Here is a 20,704-nt window from a genome sequence, read left to right as displayed (position 1 = left end):
GGCTGCATAGCTAGAGGTATAACAAGCAGGAAGAGGGAGATTATGATCCCACTATATAGAATGCTGGTGAGACCACATTTGGAATACTGTGTTCAGTTCTGGAGACCTCACCTACAAAAAGATATTGACAAAATTGAACGGGTCCAAAGACGGGCTACAAGAATGGTGGAAGGTCTTAAGCATAAAACGTATCAGGAAAGACTTAATGAACTCAATCTGTATAGTCTGGAGGACAGAAGGAAAAGGGGGGACATGATCGAAACGTTTAAATATATTAAAGGGTTAAATAAGGTCCAGGAGGGAAGTGTTTTTAATAGGAAAGTGAACACAAGAACAAGGGGACACAATCTGAAGTTAGTTGGGGGAAAGATCAAAAGCAACATGAGAAAATATTATTTTACTGAAAGAGTAGTAGATCCTTGGAACAAACTTCCAGCAGATGTGGTAGATAAATCCACAGTAACTGAATTTAAACATGCCTGGGATAAACATATATCCATCCTAAGATAAAATACAGAAAATAGTATAAGGGCAGACTAGATGGACCATGAGGTCTTTTTCTGCCGTCAGACTTCTATGTTTCTATGTTTCTATGTTTCTATCCTAGCTGAATCTACATAGAGATATACAAATGGCATATGGGGATTTCTAAAACAATTGCAGGAAGCTAAGCTAAACTTGTGAACAATTATTTTTGCATACCTGCTCCTTTTTAACTATTTCCCAAATTGTTTATGGCCTGTAATCAAAGTAGCTGATTGACTTCAATTTTGCATACAAATCCAACAGCTGCCCCTTCAAGATATTCTTGTTCAATTTGCTCATTGGAAGGCTCAAATTCTTCTGAAAAGGAGGGGAAGTAGCTGACATCACATCCTCTTCCAGTAACGGGGACCTATTTCATCCATCAAATTAATCATAATTCTCCTGTCTTTTTAAAAGAAAGATTGCCAAAAAATGGTCAGAATTTTCTGTCTTCTATGGTTCCTTGCTCTGAATTTATGTAAGTATAATGCTACTACTTTGGGCGTAATGGGATGGTGGGGGGAAATCCTTAAACAAATAATAACTGAAAGCCTCTTTTAAAATATTTTGAATATGATACAAAGCCAGCGTGTTTCTAAAGACATGTAAATTTCTTTTATTTGAAAGTCAGAATCCAAGGCTGTATAGCAAAATTATATCCAGTCTATTATAACTGTGAGTTAAAAGTGAAGAGGGAATCGATAGAAAAGTCAAAGGTGGGATCTAAATATAATGTTATTACTGTCGATATTGTTATTATATCCCCAAGTTTAATTTTTTTTAAAAAAATCTAAGGTGGGCTGTTGGATAAAGCTAAAGGGGCTATAACTGAAGAAACAAGATAACTAGGGAGAAAAACAGAACATCTGAGAAAAAATAGTTTACATCTGAACATATTAATACCTATCACACTACTTTCTTTTCAAAGTAAGCAATTTTGAGAAATAGGAAAAATACATTTTTTAAAATTAAAAGCGTGAGATAACACAAAGAAAGGAAGCACAACTATAGTTTTCACAAAATTACTTACTATTCCTCGCCATACCTATCTATTTCTGGAAGAGCACTTTTGCTTTTATGATACTACTTCATACATTGCCTGTTCTTTAAAATTCTCATCTATTTGTTTTTCAGGTGTTAATGTGTTTCATTCAATTGCACCTTTCCTAGTTTTTCCCTTTCTCTAACACATTTGTTCACTATTCCTTCCTTTTTCCTTCCTTCCTCCCAATATTGTTTTTCATTTCAGTCCTCATTCGTTTTTTCACTTGAACAAATATTAATTTCTTCTAACATACCATGTTCTATTGTATCTTTTTTACCTAGTAAAATGTCTCCAACATTAAGCAAATTAATGTTTTTAAGATCAACAAATTAATTTACTTGCTAGCATTTTGCTATTTGTGTGTGTGTGTGCGCGCGCACGTATGTAACATATTTTTGCTGATAATGAAAAGGAAGGGAGACTACTATAGATCTATTTTGGGCTTATTAGCCTTCATCAGGTAGCTACACCCTTTTTACTGGGCTCCAATACAAATATTTTTGATCCAATACAAATACTTTTATATTTGATACATTAATGTTATGATCTATATATCACATACAAGCTAATCTTTGCTATAATTCTATGCTTACAGAAACATATTTCTCCATAATCAGCATGCCTCTAATGTCACCACATTTTTCCATAAATGCATTAAACTACCAAGAATCGTGTTTTGTTTTTGCAGCCAGCTTATTCTTCTGAAAAATCAAAATTTGAGTTAAAAATACTTTTATCGGTGCCCTATGAACAGATTATTAAGGAAAGACAATTGTTTTTAAGGAATTATTGAAAATGTAACTATTATATTACTGATATTATATATCTTGGAAACATGTAAGAAAATATAGTCAACACAAGAATTTCAGCACTAATATATGGAAATCTGAAATTTTGTTTAAAGAGAGTTATCTCTCTGGTAAAAAAATTCAGTCCTGCCTCTGACATAATTTTAGTTTTTTTCAAATCAATTAATTCAGAATAGAGCTGGTAAGGATCTTGGGAGTTTTCTAGACCAATCCTCTACTCAAGCAGGAGGCCCCCTGCCATTAGATAAGTGGTTCTCCAGTTTCTTCTTAAAAACTTCTAGTGATGAAGCAACCACAACTTCTGAAAGCAAGCTGTTCCACCGATTAATTGTTCTGTTAGAAACTTTTGCTTTAATTCCAGGTTGCTTTTCTCCTTGGTTAGTTTCCATCCATCGTTTCTTGTCTTGCTTTCTGGTGCTTTGGGAAATAAGTTGACCCCCTTTTTGTTATGGCAGCTTCTCGGATATGGAATACTGCTATCATGTCAGCCTCCTTCTTCTCTATAGACTAGTCATACTCAATTTCTGCAACAGTTCTTCATATATTTTGGTCTCTGGGCCCCTAATCATCTTAATTGCTTTACTCAAAAAGAGAATTTTATTTGAAAATTCAAAAATCTTCAAATAAAATTAATATTGTGACACAGAATTCTCATGGAGAAAATCTACCTATATGATCACTAGGAGTCAAAAATGAGGCACGTAATCATGTGCAACGTTTAGCAGAAGAATATTGGTGAATTTCAGCACACTTGAACTTGAAAGTGCATGTGTTTAGAAAACTCAATGTAATTCCTCCAAATTAAAAATTGTATGTATTTATTTTAATAGAAAAAGAGGGGAAAGTATTACAAAATTCATAATAATTCAAGTGCTGAACTACTAGCATATTTAATTAAATTGTTTAAAGGTTGTACTGTAATTAAAAATAGACTGATATAAAGTTAAGCGATTGGAATGAAGACAGACAAAAAAGAATAATTTTCACTCATCATTAAACTATGATATTTCCAGCTGTAAATTATGATATTGGCCAGAAAAATGAGACAGCTTTAAAAAGCAATCAGAAAAATTCAGGGAAACAATTAGTCACAACTAATGGCTACTATTGTGGAGGGCAACATGTACTGTATTTCAAAACTAGAGATGTTTCCAAAGTATCTGTTTCTCAGCAAAATGAGAAAGGAAAATGAGCAAAATGAGAAAGGAAATTTTTCATCGTGCCTCATTTGTAGACTACACAGAATCATCTGTTTGGCTCCACTGGAAATAAAACTCATGAAGGAATGGCCTTTGATCTCATCCAGAAGCAGCCTTTTTTACTTGTCGCAACAAATAAACACCTATTGCTTGCCTGCTTGATTGATTCTTCTTGGAAATCCAGTGTGGCTTCTAACGACTATTGAATCTGTCATTTTCTCCTGGTTTCTTGTTTTTCATTTCTAAGTCCTCCATTGAGATTTTTTAATTAAAAAAAAACCCATTAAAATCTAGATGGTTTTTGCTGCACATTTCTACATCCATATGTGTTTTTATTTAGAATTTTTCCAATGAGCATGTTCTCTTATTTTTCTTAAATAAATATTTTTATTCATTTAAATGTGAGGAAATTGTTTCAAAGAACTATACATTGATGCAGGCGGACTCTCTCCCTCCAACTTTCCCTCTCTCGTATTCTCTTACTGTCTCTCTTACAGAGAAACTTTGAGTTGGCAAAGTACATTGAACATTTCAATACTATCAAAGGAATTTGGTTTCAGTTCTTACATTCTCATTCAGGTATGAATTAAATCAATTTCTCCCCATCACTAGTGACCATGAATATCTAAATTCTCACGTACTCTTCTGCAATGTAGAAAAAAAGAGCTCCTACCCTCATCCTGCAGTGGAAAACTGTGGTAACGGATAACCACCTTCACTGAAGGTGCTACTGCAGCTGCTTCCCACAGCAATTGTAAAGTTTAACATCAACCTTACACAGAGAGGGTAAACCATAGCCACATAAAGCACTGTCTAACAGTTTTGTCAGTTTTACAAATTTTGTAGGACCAGTTTTGTGCAATGGCTAAGATACCAGGCTAGAAATCACTGGGAGTTCTAGCTCCACCTGAAGCCCAAAGACATTTGGTGACCTTGGGCTAGTCCTTCTCTCTCAAATCTGCGAAGAAGGTAATGGCACGTCACTTGTCGAAAATCTTGTCAAGAAAACTACAGGGGCTTGTCTAGGCAGTCGCAAGGAGTCAACAGTGACTTAAAGATATGCACACACGCACAATGCCTTTGCCTTTTGTAAATATGTATTCTCTTAATAACTCAAATAACAAGGAAGACATTTTTCATATCTTGAACTATGTTTTAACTGATAAAATACCTTGTAGAACATTGATAAGCTGTAACTTTCAAGATGGAATCTTAAGCTTGCTTAAGATTTGTGTTAACGATATCCCATACCTTCATTCTTCCAAGAATGCACTAATCTGCAATAAAAGCATTATGAACATTGAACCAACAGTAAAGTATCTCAATGTTATTAAAGGATTGAAGAATTAAACACAGAGAGTCTTGACCTATGACCACAACTCACAGTCACTCATGCCCTCATCACCTCAAGGCTCGACTACTGTAATGCTCTCTACATGGGGCTACCTTTGAAAAGTGTTCAGAAACTTCAGATCATGCAGAATGCAGCTACGAGAGCAATCATGGGCTTTCCCAAAAATGCCCATATAACACCAACACACTGCAGTCTGCATTGGTTGCCGATCAGTTTCCGGTCACAATTCAAAGTGTTGGTTATGACCTATAAAGCCCTCCATGGCACCGGACCAGATTATCTCAGGGACCGCCTTCTGCTGCACAAATCCCAGCGACCAGTTAGGTCCCACAGAGTGGGCCTTCTCAGGGTCCCGTCAACTAAACAATGTCGTTTGGCGGGGCCCAGGGGAAGAGCCTTCTCTGTGGTGGCCCTGCCCTCTGGAACCAACTCCCCCCGGAGATTAGAATTGCCCCCACCCTCCTCGCCTTTCGTAAGCTCCTTAAAACCCACCTCTGCCGTCAGGCATGGGGTAACTGAGATACTCTTTCCCCCTAGGCCTTTACAATTTATGCATGGTATGTTTGTTTGTATGTATGTTTGGTTTTAAAATAAGGGTTTTTTAGTTGTTGTAGTATTGGATTTACATGCTGTTTTTATTATTGTTGTTAACCGCCCCGAGTCTACGGAGAGGGGCGGCATACAAATCCAATAAATAAATAGATAGATAGATAGATAGATAGATAGATAGATAGATAGATAGATAGATAGATAGATAGATAGATAGATAGTTAGACAGACAGACAGACAGACAGACAGACAGACAGACAGACAGACAGACAGACAGACAGACAGACAAATAAATAAAACTGAGCCCAGAATTTATATTGCTGTGTGAGAAATTTGTTAAGTGATCCCCATGCTACAACATTTCTTGCTACATTTGTTAAGTAAATCACTACAGTTCTTAAATTAGCAACATAGTTGTTAAGTGAATCTGGCTTCCCCATTAATTTTGCTTGTCAGAAGATTGCAAAAGGGGATCACATAATCCCCCGATACAGCAACCATCGTAAATTTGAACCAGTTGTACATCATGTGAGCATGGGGATGTTGTAACAGTCATCAGTGTAAAAAATAATCATTAGTCCCTTTTTTCTGTTCCATTGAAACTTTAAATAGTCACTAAATGAACTGTTGTAAGTTGTGGACTATCTGTATTTATTTAAGAAAATGTATATGGCCACCCAACTCATTCCCAATGATACTGATTGCTTCACGAGGTTAAAAATCCAATATAAAAATAGTTAAAATCAACAAACCCATTGGTGGGTTGCTTTTGCTTCGGTGAACTGGTAGCGGCAGTGATGGGAGGCTCCATCCACCCGCCTGGGATGCTTCAGCACATATGCAGAAGTATCACACACGTACAAATCAATAGGGACAGGTTTTACTGAACAAATCCCTTGGTGACAACAATAAATCTTGAATACCGCATTATTTTTCCAACTTGAGCCAGTTTACCCCAATGTGCAAGACTTCTCATTGTGTCTTTTTTACCTTTTAGATTTGATTTTTTTAAACAGAGATAAATTAATGTAAAATAAAAATTAATAAAATAAACAATAGACAAACACAAAAGGAAAGAAAAACAAGAAAATATGTTTTAAAACCCTATGATTAAAGCTATATTCCAAATTCATATGATCTTTCAAAGTTTTTTTAAAATAAGCTTAAGCTTTCAGTACTGACCAAGTTGAGCAAGACTTTTTACAAAATAAAAGACAATGTGACATTGTTGGATTAACCAAATATATAATTTTCTCAAAAATTGCTAAAGCCCACATCTCTGAAACCCAATATTTTTATCTTTTTGCACGCAAAAAAAAAATCTCCATATTTGTTCTTGGAGATGTTAATTCCAAATTGTTAGTATATAATTCAGTACAATCTACATGTTTTTAAAGAGTCTTCTTTAATCATTCTGTCAATGTATTATATGCCATTGTTCCAAAAGAGATGTAAACAGAAGTAGGATTATAACATTTTAGCTAAGTGCCCTCAAATATCTTGCATAATGATGACGATTTTATCCATTCATTGTATCTGACTTTTGGCAATTCTATGGGCTAGGTTTTTCCACATCTTCCAATCTTGCATTATTTATTTTTCCTATGTTATTTCTTTTTCCTATGTTCTGGCTTTTATCAGCTTTGTTAATGTCCAGTCATTGTATTCTTTGATAGTCTGGTTGCCTTTTACTGCTAATTCTTCCATACTTCCATACTTAATTGTTTTTTACAGTGGATTTAGCTGCATGACATGGTCAAAATACATAAGACAGATTTGTGATTTTTGTATCTTGTGTTATGCGCTCCATTTAATCGTTAATCACCTTGGCTGTCCAAGATACTTCTCCAGCATCACAGCTCAAACGAGTCAATATTCTTTCTGTTTTGGTTTTATAAGGACCAACTTTTACAACCATAAACAACTATGTGAACACAATAGAGTGAACTAACCTGTATCTGATTGCCAGGCTAATGTCCTTGCTTTTCCATATTTTGCTCATATGCATCATTACTATGGAATCCACTGTAATCCAACATTTTATTTCTGTGCTGCATTCACTGCTTTCAACTTTCTGCAATCCTAGGAAAGTGTTTTTCACCATAAATTTCTATTTTCCAGTTTCCCTTTTTGGAAATGGTTACCAATTTAGTTAATAATCATTAATCTTTCTTTAAAGAGCATTCTAAAGGGCATCCTTTTAATTAAAAAAACTTGATGATTAATTTCGATTTTAAATCACATGATATAAACTTAGTTCTTCAAAACTTATTTTATTTTATTGATTTATTTGTCAAATATATATAAGATTACAGAAAAAAGTATAAACATGATTGTGAATACATAAAATAAATAAACATGGTTATGAATACATTATAAATTGGTTACAAATATATGGGGACAATAGGACAGGGGCATTACGCTTATGCATGCCCTTTATCGATCTCTTAGGAATGGAATGAGGTCAACGGTAGACAGTCTAAGGTTAAAGTTTTGGGGGTTTGGTGAGGAAACCAGAGAGTCCAGAAGTGCATTCCAGGAACTGACCATTCTGTTTTTGAAGTCGTCTTTTCTAAAATTGAGTTTGGAAAGATTTACGTTACATTTGTATTTCTTGTATGCTCACGTATGTTGCTGTTGAAGCTGAAAGAGTCATTGAGAGGTAGGACATTATAACAGATAATTTTATGTGCTATACTTGGATCAGATCAAAGTCAACATAGTTCTAAATTGTCTAAGCCCAAAATTTCACGTCTGGTGCACTCTGTTGTGAACAGAGGAGTAGAGAATTCTTCTCATGAAATATCTCTGGACATTCTCACTAGTATTAATGTTTGATTCGTAGTATGGGTTCTAGACAGACGAGCTGTATTCGAAAATTGGTCTAGCAAATGTTTTACATGCTCTAGTTAAAAGAACAATATTACCAGGGAAGAAGCTATGCAAGGCAAGGTTAACTACTCTTAATGCCTTTTTTGGTAATATTGTTAAACCCTAAAAGTAAGTTTTGTTATTTGTTTGTTTATCAAAACGTGTACAAGATATGGTATAAACAAACAAACAAAAGCAAGTAGGTTTAGGTAAATAAGACAGTCGACCTCACACCATTCCTAAGAGATTTGTAAGGAGCATGCACACCATACTGTGCCTGTCCTACTGTCCTATTGTCCAAATTTACCTAAACTTACTTGCTTTTGTTTGTTTGTTTATACCATATCTTGTACACATTTTGATAAACAAACAACAAAACTTACTGCGTTTTAAGGTTCTGTCTCAGGCCCAATCCTTGCCACATCTTCAAAAATGATTCATATCAGGGAACTGATCAAATTTTCAGACTACACCAAGCTGGCAAGAATAGACAACATTCCAGAAGATAGACTCGAGATCCAGAAAGATTTTGATAGACTCAAATACTAGACCAGTGATGGTGAACCTATGGCACTTGTGCCACAGGTGGCATGTGGAGCCATATCTGCTGCCACGTGAGCCGTTGCCTTAGCTCAGCTTCAACGTGCATGTGTGTGCTGGTCACCTGGTTTGTGTAGGGGTTCTGGGAACCCTGTTTTTTGCTTCCAGAGAGCCTCCAGGGGGATGAGGGAGGGCGTTTTTATACCTTTGGAGTCTGGTGAGGATGAAACATGAGCCTAGTGGACCCACCAGAGGTTGGGAAACAGGCCATTTCCAGCCTCTAGAGAGCCTCCAGCAGGCAGGGAAAGTTGTTTTTGCCCTTCCCAGGCATTGAATTATGGGTGTGGGCACTCACGCATGTGCGATAGTGCCCGCGCACACTCTTTCGGCACTCAAGGGAAAAAAAGTTTGCCATCACAGTACTAGACCCTATCTAATAAAATGAAATTCAGTGTGAGAAAAATAAGATTTTACACATAGACAAGAAAAACCAAATGCACAGGTACAAAATAGGTAGTACGTGGTTCAATAGCAATAACTGTGAGAGAGTTCCAGGAGTCCTTGTGGACAATTAGATAAATTTAGCCAGCAGTGTGCTGCAACTGCAGAAAAAGCCAAGGGTGACCCAGGCACATCAATCAGTAGGATTGAAATGAATGTGGTATCGTGATTTTATGACCTGGGTATTTAGATTGGTTTCAAATTTTATAAATTTTTATAACTGGGCTTCAGAATTGTCATTTTGTGTTATTTTATATTTATTTATTTATTTTTTTTATTGGATTTGTATGCCGCCCCTCTCCGCAGACTCGGGGCGGCTAACAACAGTGATAAAAAACAGCATGTAAGAATCCAATACTAAACAACTAAAAAAAACCTTATTATAAAACCAAACATACATACAAACATACCATGCGTAAATTGTAAGGCTTAGGAGGAAAGAATATCTCAGTTCCCCCATGCCTGATGGCAGAGGTGGGTTTTAAGAAGCTTAAGAAAGGCAAGGAGGGTGGGGGCAATTCTAATCTCTGGGTGGAGTTGGTTCCAAAGGGCCGGGGCTGCCACAGAGAAAGCTCTACCCCTGGGTCCCACCAAACAACATTGTTTAGTTGACGGGACACGGAGAAGGCCCACTCTGTGGAAGCTAACAGGTCGCTGGGATTCGTGCAGCAGAAGGCGGTCCCTGAGATAATCTGGTCCAGTGCTATGAAGGGCACCGGACCAGATTATGTTGTAAGCTGCCCTGAGTCTTCAGAAAAGGGCGGCATGCAAGTCCATTTAGTAACTAAATAAACCGAGGGATAGAATTAAGATCATTGTACAAGGCCTTGATAAGAACACAAACCTGGAATATTGCATCCAGTTTTAATCACCACAACATAAACAAGATGTTAAGACTTTAGAAAGAGTACAGAGAAGAGCAACAAAGATGATTAGGGGACTGGAGACTAAAAAAGATTATAGGAATTGTGTATGTATCATTTAATGGAAAGAAAGACTTTGAGAAACACAATAGCAGTGTTTGAGGGGCTGGCACAAAGAAGAGAGGGTTAACCTATTCTCCAATGCACCTGGAGGCATGACAAGAAGCAATGGATGCAAACTAATCAGAGAGAGATTCAACCAGAGGTGGGTTCCTCCCAGTTTGGATGGGTTCGGCCAAACTGGTAGTGACCCACTGGTGACATTACAATGATGTAATGGAATGGTTCAATTGGTGATGGTCCATGGGTGCTTCCATCTTTTCTTTTGAATTTTTTAAAATTTTATTTTAGAATTTTATTTATGTTTTCTTCTGAGCATGTGCAGAAGCCGAGTTTCCAGCATTGTGCATGCATCGGCATCTTGTCTTGGCTTTATTTATTTATTTATATATATTTTGGCACTGCACATGTGCGCCTGTGCTTCGCACACATTCGACCACGAGGCATGGGAGGAAGTAAACCAGCAATGAGATTAGTTAGAACCCAACCCTGGATCCAACCTAGAAATAATGAGACATTTCCTGGCAATTAATCAATGGAACAACTTGCCTTCAGATGGTTGCCTGGAGGTTTTTAAGAAGAGATTCGAGAGCAATTTCTCTGAAATGGTACAGGATTTTTCTGCTTGAGCAGAGAGTTAAACAAGAAGATCTCCACACTTCCAGCTCTGTTATTCTGTTATTTTATTACTTATTAGGGGCTGGTAATTGTTCTGTCTGGGTGCCCCCAGACTTCAACACCAACTGGAAAAAGCATCCAGACACGCTGGTAAAAGCAAAAGCACTTTATAGTTTGAAAAATAAACACAGAGAAAAACCTGTTCTTCCCAACAGGCAGGCTATGAGACTTCACAGCAGAGTCCTGATGGCCAGACAATACAGCAGACTTCTTGCTGGCACACCCACCACTGTAGAGAATAAGACCCACACCTTTTCCCCCCAAGGTTTCAGTATTCAAAGTCACAAACCAGAATTCCAAGACACCAAAGATCACAGCCAGGTCCCAGGACTCCCAAAGATAATACTCCACAAGCCAGGAAGGGTGGGTCTGCCTTTTCAGCCTTTCCAGAGAGCACCACACCCAAACCCAGCTGTTGCCTCTTTAGTGCTGAAAGTACCTGGCTAATTGTCCCCTTCGTTGTGTTGCTCTTCTCTGCCAGAGATCGATTATTGCTTGTGCATTTTCATCTAAGGAATCCAGGCTGCTTGCTGGGGAGAGCTCCCTCTCAGGGGACTCTGGCTGTCCTCCCTCTCCCTCAGCCTGAGATTCCTCCTCCCCATCTGCCTGAACCTCCTGTTCCTCATCCTCCCCCTCTGAGCAGGAAGCCGGCAGAGGATCAGCCGTTCCCTGAGGGGCCTCAGACGCAATCACAACAGTAATGAGAAAGTATAACTGCATTTTTTTTTAAAGTATTCAAAAGAAAAGACTTTTATCCCAATTACTGTGTATCAAAAGCACATCTATCACTAACAATTCCAACACTAAATTAAAAAGGCATCCAATGTGCTTTATTGCCCTACCCCTTTCTATCTGCACCTTATTTTCTTTAGTCCTTGTTGTTTATTTCTTTTTAAAAGAAGATTTATATCCTGCCTTTCCTTTAAAAACAAAAGACAGCACCGTACATTTCTTCCTTCTCTTTTTCCCACCACTGTGTTGTTGTAAGCTGTGCTGGATTTGTTATTCCATGACTGACCAAAGCCACCCACTCAGTGGCCGTGGCTGAGAATGGACTAGAAAGTGAGTTTCACACAGCGATGGGCTACGAGCCGGAACGCTAAATTGCACTCGCCGCTGCAACTCGTAAGTTCTTGCAGGACCAGCGCAATTTTGCTGCTGCACCTGTGTAGGTAGTAAAATTGTGCCCATGTTTCAACAAGGTTTTACCTGCGGCTTCGTTTAACGTTCCAGCTCGTAGCCCACCGCTGGTTTCACCAGACCTAGGTCAGCACTCATTTCTAGATTGCTTAATATTTTCTTTTCTTAACTTCACACTTTTTCAGCCAATCCAGACATCAGAATGTGTTTAAAATTCTTGGGCTGCAACTGAGCTTTTCCCCTCTCTCTAGGCCGCTGTGAATCTGAAACAGACGGAATAGAAATCACTATGAGCAGCAGTCCTCCCCAAACTTTCGGAACCAAAGTGGAGTTCAAATGTGACACTAACTACATGGATGCTGGCGTGTTCTGGGTTATTCAGAAATCGAATGGCAATCTCCGCTTCATTGCACATATTACATCAAGATCTAAAGAGATACCAGGTCTTCTTGAAGGCTACGGGTCTACAAAAGCTGGCAGCTTCTACCAGCTAACTATTGCCAGCTTTCAGGAGAAGCACGAGGGTACCTATTTTTGTGTGCGTCATCGCAATCAGAAGCTGCTTTTTAGTTCAGGCATCCTAGTATACCTGCCAGGTAGGTTTCATCATAATCTTTCAATTCCCCATTCATATCTTCCCTGATGAACCGTGGTGGCACAGTGGTTAGAGTGCAGAATTGCAGGCAACTTCTGCTGATCACCATCCTTCCAAGGTGGGTGAAATGAGGATCCAAATTGTTGGGGGCTATATGCTGGCTCTGCAAACCTCTTAGAGAGGGCTGTAAAGCACTATGAAGCATACATAAGTGCTATTGCTATTGCTATTCCCTGCCAGATCAGTATCTTCTCTATCTTGTGGTTGGGGATAATATTATTCATTTTTTTTTATTTCTTTTCATTTGTATCTATAATGATTTTGGAGCCATTTAAACCTATGAAGACAAAACCTTGTTATAAACCATCCAGCCACTAGCCATGAAAACAGAAGAAAAACACTTCCATATCTATCTTGTTTACAGTGAAAACTACTACTGTGCTTCCTACCACCCCGAAGCGAATTTCAACCACCGTCAAAAGACTGATAAAAGAAAATATGAAATGTCCCAATTCTACAGCCATAGGTATGTTTCCTTAGAAGCCATAGGTGAAAAACAGCTATGTCACTTTATTTCATGCTGCAAACAACACATAGCTTTGATTGCCATCTGGAGAAAATAAGGGAAGTCAATTCAACGAGTAATTGAATGGGGTTGAATTAAATTGAATTGTTCAACAAGTAAAGTCGTGCACATCGGTAGTGGGTTATAAAACTCTTTATTACCAGTTCACATGCACAGAAGTGTCCTGGGTGGGTGGGTGTAGCCTATCGCCATTGGCGCTACTGGTTCTTATAACCGTGCTGAAACAGGAGCAACCCACTGCTGGTGCACATGTAATATTCTTCTGCAACGGATTGCAAAGGATTTTTATTGTGGTGCTTCTAGGTATCCTCCTGTTTTTCCACACTAGAGGCCACATTTTTCATATGTGTGTTTTATACATATGTGTGTTTTATTCAAGTTCAACAGTCGTTCCAAATTGTTGAGAGAAGCATGTCTGGTTGTGGCTGAACATTAGCTGGCAGAGCATCCTGATACTGCTTCTCTGTCTTTCTACTTCCAACGGATCTCTTCTTCTCCTGTGGAAGAAAGAATTGGAAGGGCTTTTTGAGCCAGAGAGAAATAATGCAAATCAGTTAGCAAAGCAAGCAAAAGCCAAAGGGATAGAGCAATCCACATGAGGTGGGTACTTAGGTTTTAATTGGAGAGGAAAAGACGTATATATTAATTGGCATTTCTGCAAAGTTCCTAGTAATCATTGCCACTACAGATAGTCCTTACCGTACAACTACAATTGAGACCAAAATTTATGATGTTAAGTGAGAAATGAGTTTTGCCCCATTTTACGACTTTTCCTGTGGTCATAACCATTGCAATTGTTATTGTTGTTGTTGTTATTATTATTATTATTATTTATTAGATTTGTATGCCGCCCCTCTCTGAAGACTCAGGGCGGCTCACAACAACAATAGAAACAATATAACAGTGAAACAAATTTAATATTAAAATAAAACATATCTAAAACCCCAGCAATTTAAAACCATACAACACATACATACCAAACATAAAATATAAAAGCCTGGGGGAGGATGTCTCAGTTCCCCCATGCCTGGCAATAAAGGTGGGTCTTGAGTAAAGACAAGGAGGGTGGGGGCCATTCTAATCTCTGGGGGGAGTTGATTCCAGAGGGCCGGGGCCACCACAGAGAAGGCTCTTCCTCTGTGGCCCGCCAAACGACATTGCTTGGTCGACGGGACCCGGAGAAGGCCAACTCTGTGGGACCTTATTGGCCGCTGGGATTCGTGCGGTAAAAGGCGGTTGAATTAATAATCCAATTGTTAAGTGAATCCGGCATTTCCATTGGCTTTGCTTATCAAAAAGTGATCACATGACCCTGGGAAGCTGCAACCATCGTAAAATATGAACCAGATGACTAGCATCTGAATTTTGATCACATGACCATCGGGATGCTGCAAAGGTTGTTACTGTGGAAAATGGTCATAGGTCACTTTTTTCAGAGCCATTGTAACTTTGAATGGTCACTAAATGAACGAATGTAAGTCAAGAACTATCTGTATAGCTACTTGAAGATCACAGCTACAATTGCTGTTCAGGTAAACCACTACAGAACTTGTAATATCATTTCAACATACCAGGAGTTGAAAGTACTTCTTCACAACAGGATCAGGTTATTAACTTCCCTTTTTAAAGCATATGAAATAAATACAAGGGAATGAAGCACAGTAGGAATATGTTTCTTTTTAAATAAGGGGTTTTTAGTGACTTTTAATTATTAGATTTGTTATATATTGTGCTATTACTGTTGTGAGCCGCCCTGAGTGTACGGGGAGGGGCAGCATACAAATCTAAATAATAATAATAATAATAATAATAATAATAATAATAATAATAATAATAGATGTTGGAATTCAGGGATCTGCACTGTAGGGTAGTTATTGATAAGGCCCTTGGGAATGTGAGAAGGGAAGTTCAACCGAGACGATTCTATCATTTTCCCTCTCTCTCTCTCTTCAGGAATCCTTCCCACAGAACAGTTGGTGAACATGTGGGATGTTCCTGAGGAGGAAAGAGAAGGACCTTCCCCTAAACAAACAAAAGAAATAGTGATTCTTTTAAAAACAACAACAATACCCTACTATATTTTTCCACTATGTTTCTAGGCTGGCAGTTAACAATGTTGTTCTTTTAGTGCAAATTGTACGACACAAACACGAAAATCATCCTAGCAGAACAAATACATTTCTTCAAATAATAAAATCTTATAAAATCTAGAGGGATACATTACTCTTCTTTTGCCTTGTATTTCAGGAACGACAAATACAAAAAGTACAATGTTCTCCTGTGAACTTTATATATGGGTTCCCTTAGCTGGTGTTTCTCTCCTTCTGCTGATAACCCTGATAATCGTCATATCACTGTGCTGTGGTAAGAAGATTTCCTTTCAACTATGTTTGATGTTCAACTGTTGACAGTTACTGAGAGATAAGTCTAAAATTATACATATATCAACTTACATAAAGATGGAGTCCATTCTAGTATCTTACTTTTTGTTTCTAGAATGATTATGAATACAGTGTTCCCTTGCTTTTCGCGGGGGATGCGTTCCGAAACTGCCCGTGAAAGTTGAATTTCCGCGAAGTAGAGATGCAGATGTAAATACACTATTTTTGGCTATGAACAGTATCACAAGCCTTCCCTTAACACTTTAAACCCCTAAATTGCAATTTCCCATTCCGTTAAGCAACCATTCAGATTATTACTCACCATGTTTATTTATTAAAGTTTATTTAAAAAAATATTTATTAAAGGCAGGCAAAAGTTTGGCGATGACATATGACGTCATCGGGTGGGAAAAACCGTGGTATAGGGAAAAAACCCGCAAAGTATTTTTTAATTAATATTTTTGAAAAACCGTGGTATAGACTTTCTGCGAAGTTCGAACCCGCGAAAATCGAGGGAACACTGTACTTATTCACATAAAGAACTAGTTTACTTGAACATTCTAAAACTATGAAACATTTTTATTTTTATTTTTTTATGCATAAATGATAAAACGAACAAACAAATAAACAAAAAAGTAAATATAACAAGACAGTAAATAAAATAAAACAAAACATATAAATACAAACATTTGGGGGAGGGAATTTTTCCCCACTCTTTTTGAATATTCGATCGGAGAATTTTTCCTCATAACTTAGTGTTCTTTTATTAACGTATTGCTTTGCTTTGCTTATACTTTAATCTGTTTTATGGAGCATTTTTGATGCAAGTTTTAAATCACTCTGCAGTCCACATGGACCAGCAAAATGAGAGGGTGAGCTAATGATCATTCCATAATAGTATTCAAGAAGCTTTTTTCAATTCTGACTAAATGGTGAAGGGAAGGATTTATATTCTTTGCAATCATTTGTTCACTAGCACTCTGAGAGTCTGAGAGCATTTCAACAGTGTTATTCAGCTTTTTCTGACCGATTCATGTGAACCGGTAGCGGAAATTTGGACTGGTTTGCTGAACTGCAAATACTACCCACCCACACAGTCGCCCGATTGTCAGGTTGCCCTGTAATCGCTCCCCCCTGCCCACCCGCTCAATACTGATGGGTTTGTCCTCCATTGTGACAGCACGTGTTTGTCTGAAGGACAACAAAGAAGTCCAAGAAGAGAACAGAGAAAAGGGGAACGACAAACAAAGCAACATTGTCATTGTATACGTTGCTCAGGAGGATTTTCAACCAATACAGTCTACGGAGAGGGACAGCATACAAATCTAATAAATAAATAAATAAAATAAACACAACATAGGTGTACACTTTAAACCCAAGAATACACTAAGACAGAAGCTTGTTCACCTCAACGATAATACACCCAGATACAAACTGGGTAAGGTGATATATGCAGTTCAATAGAGTAAGGTATGTCCAGATCTGTACATTAGAGAAATGAAACAATCACTTCATAAATGCGTGGCACAACGTAGGAAGACAAACTCATGTTAGCAGTCCGCCTGGTGGATTCAGTAGGACCATTGGTTTAAAATAGGGGTCAAGTAAGCCATTAAAATTGAGCAACCCTCACTCAACAGGAGGGGGAAGGATACAACACCACCTATCTCTTGTCTTGATACAACACCACCTATCTACAGTCCTTTCAGCAGCCTCAAGAAGTTTCCACACCCACTTGCTCTCTGATTCAGGTGATCTATAACTGAGGATACAAATAAAAACTCCAAGTCGCCTCAATGATAGCTAATGACTGATCGGCAGAGTGCTAACGACCAGATGACTGCAAAGTATATAAATTCTTCCATTTCCCATCGTTCAATCAGACTGGAAGAAGCTTCTTGGGTGAGAAGTGAAACTTTTTCTAGGAAAAATGTTATAAAGTCCAGTTGCCTTTTGAAAAGCATATTTGTGACAACCATGATCTGGATCAGTGTTTCCCAACCTTAGCAACTTGAAGATATGTGGACTTCAACTCCCAGAATTCCCCAGCCAGCGAATGCTGGCTTGGGAATTCTGGGAGTTGAAGTCCACATATCTTCAAGTTGCCAAGGCTGGGAAACACTGATCTGGATGACTGAGAATCTCCATAGATGTCTCCATCTACTATATCTATTTACCATCATTATGAATTTGGGTAATACAGTATATCAAGATTGAAAGAATAGCGAAACAATGCAAAACATTATTTCTTCAAATATATATATACATTTTTTCCCTGCCAAGGTCCAAGGAGAAGGAGAAGAAAATGCAAATGTACACGGTGAGTTTTCCATTATGCTGCCCTTTGCCCCTTTCCATACGCTTAAGATGCACTTACTGCAATGGGAATGAAACTTTCTATCAATCTCCAGATTGGTTTTAAAATTTCAACATTTAATTGCAGAAATAGGATGATATTTGATGGACATGAGCAGTCCAGAGGATTGACACCATATGATAAAACAATGTTATGAGTTTCGCAGAATGCAAACTGCATAGCTGGCTTCTTACATAAATATGTTTACCAGATCTGGGCTTCAAAAATCCAGATGACTCTGTGTCCCATTTTCTGCTATTTAGTGAGTGCCCAGATTTTTGTGGCCGATACGTATTATCACTAATAAATACATCACAGTGAATAGGTAATTCACCAAAGATTATTCCTTTAATGAGAAGTTTCAAAATTAAACTTTATTTATTTATTTATTTATTTATTTATTTATTTATTTTGTCCAATACATAATACACATTGAAGAGAAAGATATGTAATAATATAAGTGAAGAAAAGAATAGAAGAAAAGATATAAAAGTATAGGTGAACATATTAGAAAGGAAGAAAAGATAAATGAGATAAGGAGAGACAATTGGACAGGGGACGGAAGGCACACTGGTGCACTTATGCACGCCCCTTACTGACCTCTAAGGAACCTGGAGAGGTCAATCGTGGATAGTCTAAGGGAAAAATGTTGGGGGTTAGGGGTTGACACTACTGAGAAGGGTAATGAGTTCCAGGCTTCGACAACTCGGTTGCTGAAGTCATATTTTTTACAGTCAAGTTTGGAGCGGTTAATATTAAGTTTGAATCTGTTGCGTGCTCTTGTGTTGTTGTTGTATTGATGGAATTGATCCAAAAAGATTGGCACCTTTCTATGGAATGTTTTTCAAACTCTGTCTCTTCTTTTTAGGCCAACAAATGGAACCAATGGAACTCACATGAAACCAAGACAATAAGTAGGACTTGCAACTGGATTTCTCCAAGCACTCTTGCTATGTTATATAAATCCAGCAGGATCAACAAAGAGACTCTGATGTTGTAATAGTTCTCTGTTCATATGTTAAGAATGAATGTCTTAGATCAGACCTTTGAAATCATATACTGAGTTGTTACATTTTATCATTTACTCATATCATTTACTGTACTCAGAAAGTAGTTTCTTTGTAAATTAGGTTATGAATTTACTCTTGCAGTTGAACATATTGCCGTATTACGAAAATAAAGTCAATGCTGTAGTTTAGCCTAAAACAATAGTTTAGAAATATGTAATAATCTTGTGATACATAGATATCATTATGATGGAAAAACTACAAATTCAAGGAATGTTCAATAACAATAAAGGGAAGCATTATCTTGTCTTTCCTCATACACATAGATACATATGTGTATCATTCCTGTTGCAGTTGTCTTCTCTTTTTTCCACCTTGGAAGTTTAAATGTTCAGTAACCTGCATAGATGAAGGGATGCAAATATGTATAAATCAAGGAATTAGGCTATAAAAAGGGTGAGGTGAGATGATGTTTTACCATGAATCAATGTAAGAATATACAGAAGATCTTCTCTAAATGCAGTTTCATAGCACTTCAAGGTAGAACTGGGGAATACCTTATCTGAAACTTCAAAGCCAGATAGAGTAGTGATTTGACTCAGTACAGAGCAGCTTTTTAAAAATCTGATTTAATCGCAAGCATTCTATCTATCGTGGCAGGAAAGAGAAACATTTTTGGCTATATTTGAAAACCAATCTACTATTTTGTCACAATTCCACAGATCTGTAATACTTTCAAAATGATATTGTCTGTATGCTGCGAAGAACAGCGTACATTAACTATTGTTTTTATTTCTTCAACTCAAGACATACAATAAGCTAAGTCAAGAAAATGTTAAGCACTCAGTAATTCCTATTTCATCTTCCATGCCCAAACTGAAGCAGACTTTAAACCAAATGAAATTCATCTATGTCCTAGGATACAGAAAACAGTACCTTCTGTGTATAGAGCTCACAGAAAGAAAGAGAAAGAAGATAAAATATATCTCAGTGGCCCACTTTATAAGTGTGACTTCCTAGCATTGTGACTTACCATAATGCTAGAAAAACATTTCATCAGGCTACCAGCATGATGGTTTGCTAATTAAAAATGAAAGCTTACTTATATTTCCTTCTACATATATATCACAGTTGAAAATGAAAAAGATTAGTAACTTCTCATAGGTAACTTACTAAATGCACATGCATTACATTTAAATTGAGCCCTGGCATGTTTCTTCTTTGGCTCCTGCATATTTTTATAGCAATCTCCAGAACATTACTGTAACATTTTAAATTGTTCTAATAAAGTTATTAACCTATGTTGTAATTTGGGATGCTTTTTAATTATAGAAATTAATTAACAGATTAAGAGTTGGAAGTACCTTGAAGGTCTTTCAGTCCAATGCACTGCCCAAGCAAGAGATCCTATATCAGTGATGGTGAACTTATGGCACGGGTGCCACAGGTGGCACATAAAATCATATCTGCTGGCACATGAGCCATTCCCTAGCTCAATTCCAACATGCATGTGTGTGCCAGCCAGCTGATTTTTGGCTCGCACAGTGGCTCAAGGAGGGCATTTTTGGCTTCCAGAGATCCCCCA

General features: G+C 37.6%; 2 protein-coding genes across 3 annotated transcripts in view; both read left to right on the top strand.

Moving 5' to 3' along the window:
* Window positions 1-20,704, top strand: part of IMMT (inner membrane mitochondrial protein) — a 348,633-nt gene that overhangs the window by 149,020 nt on the left and 178,909 nt on the right. The gene's annotated exons all lie outside the window — the stretch shown is intronic.
* CD8A (CD8 subunit alpha) lies at window positions 947-20,421 on the top strand. Of its 2 annotated transcripts, XM_070727521.1 has the most exons (6): window positions 947-1,003; window positions 12,446-12,790; window positions 13,214-13,315; window positions 15,623-15,739; window positions 18,040-18,076; window positions 18,981-20,421. In XM_070727521.1, exons 1-6 carry the CDS (start codon window positions 958-960, stop codon window positions 19,024-19,026), a joined length of 693 nt encoding a protein of 230 aa, XP_070583622.1. In that variant the 5' UTR covers window positions 947-957; the 3' UTR covers window positions 19,027-20,421. The 2 variants fall into 2 exon arrangements, with proteins under 2 accessions (XP_070583622.1, XP_070583623.1); XM_070727522.1 differs by lacking the exon at window positions 18,040-18,076 and having other exon boundaries at window positions 18,981-19,094.

The sequence above is a fragment of the Erythrolamprus reginae genome, chromosome Z (genome assembly GCF_031021105.1).
Source record: "Erythrolamprus reginae isolate rEryReg1 chromosome Z, rEryReg1.hap1, whole genome shotgun sequence".
In the NCBI taxonomy this organism is placed as follows: Eukaryota; Metazoa; Chordata; class Lepidosauria; order Squamata; family Dipsadidae; genus Erythrolamprus; species Erythrolamprus reginae.
The sequence above is the reverse complement of the archived record's forward strand: the minus strand, read 5'-3'. Positions and strand labels throughout refer to the sequence as shown.